This window comes from Pygoscelis adeliae, unplaced genomic scaffold (assembly GCF_000699105.1).
Source record: "Pygoscelis adeliae isolate BGI_AS28 unplaced genomic scaffold, ASM69910v1 Scaffold32, whole genome shotgun sequence".
Classification (NCBI taxonomy): Eukaryota; Metazoa; Chordata; class Aves; order Sphenisciformes; family Spheniscidae; genus Pygoscelis; species Pygoscelis adeliae.
The window spans coordinates 3,604,211-3,610,919 of NW_008824368.1; the positions used below are offsets into that span (position 1 = coordinate 3,604,211).

Below are 6,709 nucleotides of genomic sequence, written 5' to 3' on the forward strand. Positions count from 1 at the left end.
AGTCCAAAGCTTCTTGACCAAATTAACCTAAGGCAAAAAATTTGGACACCTATGGTGCGTATTATTTAAAAATGGGTTTAAGCAGTATTTTTTTGCAAACAAATATGCAAATATTCTATTAAACATTCCTACTGTCCTGATGAATCAATGGTCAAAATTTGTTCAGAAAGACAAGTCAGTTCCCATATTACAGAAGCTTAGAAGTGGATTTTGGGCGAGATTTTCCAGCCTTGTTTTTGAGTGTTAGTCCCTTTTTTTCTGTCCTGTAATTTTTCTTGCAACCAGCTTCAAAACAGCAGGTACTATGATACATCGTACCCTGCACCCTCCCCTACAAAAGTTGCCGTTACAAAGATACCAATCATATAAAAAAATTCAAACTTGCTTTAAGAATAGCAGTTTTAAGTGCAAATGGCACGATACAGAATGGTATTGGCGATGTTTGAGCTAGCTCCAGATGAACTGGCAAAGCTCGATGGCACAGGCTAACAGAAACGCCATGAAGTTCAACACAGGGAAATGCCAAGTCCTGCCTGTAGTGAACACTCCCGGCTCTCAGCTGGGTCAGCCTGACTCACGGCACGCTCTAGATCATGTACATCGTTTGACAAATACTCAGGAGAGGGATTTCAGACATTAACAACATGTTAAGTCAGCTTTGGATCTCCACTCCGATTGCATGTATTGTGGAAATACCAACCCAGAATTTAAGCAAGCAGCATAATATTGCCTTTAAACGAAAAAGGAACAGAAAAACATGCTTCTCTGTTCAGAATTCATTTCTCAGCCATCACCTATTCTGTTTTATCTTCTCGCTTTTAAAAATAGCCCCGCAAGTAAAAAGCATTAATTTTAGCTTTAAATTTAAACTGTAGTCCCCTCCTCTAAAAAAACCCAGTAATAGCAAAAGAAAACACTAGACTTTTAGACAAACAGGTTTATAAGGTTTATTTTCCATTGCACATACATGGATTATATACAAGTTAGTAACATAAGTTACTTCTTAATTTTCTAAAAGATTGTTACAGCAAACACTTGCCATTTTAAAACATCAAGTCAGAAATCAATCTAAAAAGGTAAATATGACAATATTTTAAAAACGAAACAAATTGCACTTTGTTAGGAAGAGTCAAATACAGGTTTGTCTATGTGCTGTAATAAACTATATAGCAGGTAATATTACAGTTAGAAGTAGCTCTTGCAGTCCATTTGTACATTAATAATTCTTTTCAATTTTACTTAATTAAAAACTGGTGGATATTTCAAAGACTTTCTCTTCTTCCTAGTATTCAAGATTCATCACATGAAATGCGCTAGCAACTAAGTCTTTATACAATTGCTATTCAAATATAAGAACACCACCACACCTGAAAATAAGGCAAAAACTAAACCATACTGATTTTACATGTATCATGAGATGAAGAGTATGGAAGGTGTTCAGCAATAAAGCCCTGTCTACTACTTACATAAAAGAAGATTTTAAAAAATAATCACTGCACACAATACAAAGGGTGGGGTCATACTGTAGTTTTTTAAGTCTCCTGCAACAGTAATATTCCTCATTACTGTTCACAGATGAGCGTTTCCATAGCAAACCTGTTCTCAAAGTGTCGAATCTTTCGGCAATTGACGGCTTCACGCTTCTGAATTCCTGTTTGTATTGGTAAAGAACAATGGAGGGTGAACAGAAGAGGGGATGAGGTACATCAGAGACGTAATAGTTTTACATTTGCTATAATAAGATGTCATCAGAAGTCAGAACTACCCCTCTTTGATCCCCATCTCAGAGGAAACACACATAGGCACACATTCATACTTGCAAAATCAATAAGCAGGCAATGATCCTGAAGGTGTGGTGAACCAAATCGCAGTACTGGTTTAGTTAAAACCAACCTGCCGAAACCCCCCACTGGCTAGTTTTAACCCAGATCAGTTCCCAATCTCCCTCTCTGTGCGTCTATAAAAATGCTTGTGTGGATGTGAGAGAGGGAACAGCAAAGGAATAAACCGCTATAGGCCAAAAAGAGTGGACTAGCAGGATTTAAACAACATCTTGGAATCGGAGAAAGACAGAATTTAACCAAATCTTAGCCAAACTAATGCTCACTGCCAACCTATGCTCATCATTTATTACCACAGGATCAACATACTGAATTTTGAACTGGATTTTGCTATTGAGACCTTTTCATTTTTAAACACTGTTCTAAACTATTTTTATAAAATGTATTTCTTTTCCTTCTTTTCCCAAGCAGTCAGGTCCAACAATACGACTAAAGCAATTAAACTGCTTCAGCGTGCACTTGCACATCACATACAGTTTAAAAAAAAAAAAAAGCAAGTCTGAGTAAAATCTGAGTGAAAACTTTAAGGCAGTATTTAATAGCTTGTTAAGACTCTTCCAAATGATGTTTTTCGAACACCTTCCACAAAGGAGTACCAAGCACTACAATTCTCCTGAGAAGACAACTCTTACTCACATTTCACTGATGCAAACAGGAAGACGTGGACTAATTTATAGGTGTCTTTAACAACAAGAAGAACCTGCAGTTCTGTACTTGGACTACAAGGCTATGGCTTCTCATATATTAAAGTTTTTTTTGGTTGGGGGGGGTGTGTGTGTCAAGAAACAAGATTAAAGAAAAGCATCAATGAAAGCCTGAACCCCAGAAAACATACCCATGCATATACACACATTTCAGCTGCTCCCAGCTCACTGGGGCCTTGAGCACTTTTGCACAATAAAATGACTTATTTCCATACCTACACAGAAAATATCAGACGTACTTAAGCCCACAGAGCCGGTTACTGCAATAAGCAACCCTTGCTTTAGTTAAGAGTCATTCCTTTCAACACAATCAAGCCTATTTATTGCACTCAAGCGGCATTGAACTTTCTGCCAACACAAAAGATTGCAGGAGGAACATTTACCTTTCATGGCTTCTTTGCGCTGTAGTTTATAGGTTTCCTTGCCACGGCAGAGGCGGTAAATAAAGAATCCCAGCTGATCCACATTTTCAATGCGATCAGTAACAATCATCTGTTCATGAATCAAATAGGACTGAGGCAAATACGTTCCAGCCTGTTGAACAAAAATGTAACAGCTCTGTCAAAAGCCATCTCTCCATGGTCTAAGTACACAAGAAACTTTGCAGTGTGTTTCTTTAACACAGCTGTGACATATCTTCTTTGAATTCTTTCAAAATATGTATTACCCACAGAATTTTATTCTAAATGTGCAAACATGACTGCACTGCACTAAAGAAATAAATAATGATTCTATTCAAAAAAGTCACAAAACTTCCACTGATACATACGTCCACCGCCCTCCTGCTACAGTAACGTCAGTCTTCAGCAGAGAAGAAATGTCTCCTTCCAGGAGCACCCCCTGTCACAGATCAGTCCTGCACTATCATCCAAAGTTTTCACTTAATTAACGACAGCCCAACAGACCTCAGTGGGAACTACTCCCAAATAGGAGTTGGAAGAAGCACGCTCTGCATGGAGATACTCTTGCTGATGAAGCACGCCAGCTGAGGTATACTCCAGCTGCAGTCCACGGGGTTTGGGAAGCCTTGAACATATTCATGGCGGGGGTCACAACTCTCAAGCCAAATGCAAGATGAGACCATCTAGCCCCGTAAGTTATCATGGTGACGCCCGCAACTGTGTATATGGAAAGGTATTAGAAAGCCATGGTGGTGTATCAGGTGGTTTAAGGCAATACACTGAATACGGGGGAGAGCCATGACAACACGCAAGGGCTTCCCAAGCCTTTTCTAGTCCCTTCAGTGTTATTTTGCCACAGCTGAAATGATGGAGGAATCCAGCTCTGTGCACACCTCACTGTACACAGCTGAAAACGCACATACTTAGCTATCGGCCGACTTCCTAATACTGCCACTGGTAAATAATCATCAACTTTTTTAAAATATTACTTCATTTAAGAAATCCTGTTAGTGTGATTCTAATGTATGGCAGTAGAGAAGGTGTTGCTTGCTTTCTAAAAATAAAATGATCACTTATTATGGAAACAAATTCAGCTTCTGTGGCGAAAGATCACTATATTTTTTATTGACAATACACAACTTGAAATTTCCATTGCAAAAGACGACTGTCTTTTCAGTCCAAGTGACATGTTGAGAAGAAGCTGATTAAATGCTATTCTCTTCAGTAAAGAAAGGACTGTATAAAATTCACTTGAAATTATAAAAATTTCCTTCAGCACGTACTATGAGGAAAACAACAGCAATTTTTTTTCTTTAAATAAGAGCTCGGAAGACTTCGCAGTCCCAAATTATCCCAGTCATTATTTGGTAATTAAATCACTGTAAATTACTGTGTCTTAAACCCCTGCTCTCTCGAATTTCAGGGGAGCCCCCCGAGGGAGCCCCAGAGCAGAGCAGCAGTGCAGGGCACTCGCAGGGTGGTCAGCAGTGCCGAGGACTTGGGGCAGCCCACGAGGACACTCCTGGGCTTGTGCCCTCCAAACCGCAGGACCTCCCGGACCACCCCCCGGGCCCGGCCTTCTCGGCCCTCCCGGGGGGTGCAAGAGGAGGAGGAGCTCAGTGCAGGAATCTCCTCTGCCCAGCTGCTGCAGGACCAATTACGCAGCACTGCGATCCAGCATAGCCACAAATATTGTCATCTTTGAGACGTCCTGTGCATCGCATACCGTTAAAATCGGCCAGTTGGCTCAACAACGGGAACGAGGCGGATGAACAAATACACCTGGATTTCAGCCTTGTTTCCCAAGGAAAGGAGGCCTTTCACTGTCTGCATATTCAAGCAAACTGTATCAATTTATAGAAATGTGGTTCTTCAGGCTAAAATTATGGCTTTTTTTTAAAAACAAAACAGCCCAGAGCACCTCCATTTTCATAAAATGCCCTCTGCATATATTCAGAGCCCATTTTAATGAACTGAGCACTTTAATTTCATACATTTTTTTCTTTGTGCAACCAGTGTGACTGCAGGGTAGTGAACAGAAATTTACTCACTTTGTGCATCTGCAGAATAGTTTCCCAAATTTCAGTTACAAAACATTTAGCCTGATTTTCTGAGACATCAAATGCCCACAGCTTTTTGTTAATACAATGAAAATTAAACAGATGTCTCATAAAATTAGGGCGCTCACTACTGGGGACAATGATCAAAACTGTTTGCTTTTGCACAGATTTTCAATTAAATGCATGATACCTGGTTATTGTCTTACTTGTAAACCAAGCACATTTGATTTAGTACTAATGACAAACTAGGAAATTAACAGATTTTAATAGTGGAATTTGTGTGAACTAAAAATGGAAACAAAAGAGCATACACAAAGTAAAAAAAATACGGGGTCACTGAGTTTTACAGACACTACCTCAGCCTTATGTACAAGAAATGAATGTGTGGTTAAATAGCCAGTCTCAAAATGGGCAGCAAAAAAGCAGCAGAGGACTTACTTGTGAAGTAATTTTTCACATGAAATTTATTTATATACATGAGCCACTCAGAAATGACTAAAATGGTTTCTGGAGTCCTAGTTCAAAGCCTTGTTTGAAAGATGCAAACCCAAAGATGATATTAACAATTCTGAAGTTACAAAAGCCCAGTAAAATAAGACTGAAAACATTCTCCCCAAATCTTAGACACAAGTTAGCTTATCAGCTCTCTTCCCCACCCAGAGTGTTTTGCTGTTCTATAAAGAAAACAGAAGGCTGAAAACCAAGGTAAATACTATTTGAATCTGCATTAAAGGCATACATATGTAGGAGTTAAAAAAAAGATAAAGATTATTCATATTAAATTATTAAAAGACCCCATTACTTTGGCCTCCTCAATTTTACAGGCCATTACATTTCACCCAGTTACTACTACTAACAGAAAGCGTGTCCCGGTGGTGGCAACAAGCCAGCCAGCACCAGCACCGCAAGCCCAGTAGTAGTGTTCAATTATTAAACCCTGCTGGGAAGCGATGAGGAGCTCCCACAGCATTATACCGAAAACTCATGTTTCGTTGTTCAGCAATTGTGGTATGTCAGTCCTTTCCATGGTCGTTGTTTTTAAGGACAACAAATCTTCTTCTGAAGGTCTGGTGCTCGCAGAACCAGCAATCTGGCTATATTAAAAACCCTCTTGCTTAAATGGGCTTTGCTAATCATACAATCTAAGTCCTGATCACGCCTACAAAACCTCCTTGGAAACAGGAAGGTCCATCGTCAGGCTGCTGGAAGCCTCACGAACTCGCATGCAGCTGTAGTCCATCACATGTAGTGCCGCGTCTAATTGCCCTGAGCACGCACAGCGGATCTAACACACCTCACATGCATCACCCTCAAGTCACTGGATCAGTTCAAAGTAGGGGCCAGCCCTAGGGACCTACACTTTAAACAGTGCCCACGTTAAAAGGATCTCCCAGTATATCTACTTCAAGCCTCTCAGCTAACCAGTCTTAGTCCAGCGCATACATGCTTTATGGAAACTTTAGTCACAGCGGGTTATAAATTAAAAACCACATAGACTACTATCAGAGTCTAAGTATACCACATTTACACAATTTTGTCAGCCAAATTTGGAGCATCGAAGAACAAAATCAGGTTTGTTTGCCTTCCTCTGAATTAATAATTCCTTCATAATTGTAGTTAATTAACTAAGAAGGTTTTTCTCTCTGCAAAGATCTCTAGTGATCAGTTAACTTTCTAACACATGCCCCTTGCATAAGTGTCAG

At 39.8% G+C, this 6,709-nt stretch overlaps 1 protein-coding gene across 1 annotated transcript in view; it reads right to left on the reverse strand.

Moving 5' to 3' along the window:
- Positions 1–922: 922 nt before the first annotated feature.
- Positions 923–6,709, reverse strand: part of ITM2B (integral membrane protein 2B) — a 56,115-nt gene continuing 50,328 nt past the window's right edge. Inside the window, exons 5-6 of the mRNA XM_009319959.1 lie at positions 2,929–3,079; positions 923–1,651 (exon numbers count right to left, since the gene is read on the reverse strand). Coding sequence (XP_009318234.1) covers positions 1,563–1,651; positions 2,929–3,079 — 240 coding nt within the window. The 3' untranslated portion in view covers positions 923–1,562. The remainder of the gene's footprint in view (positions 1,652–2,928; positions 3,080–6,709) is intronic.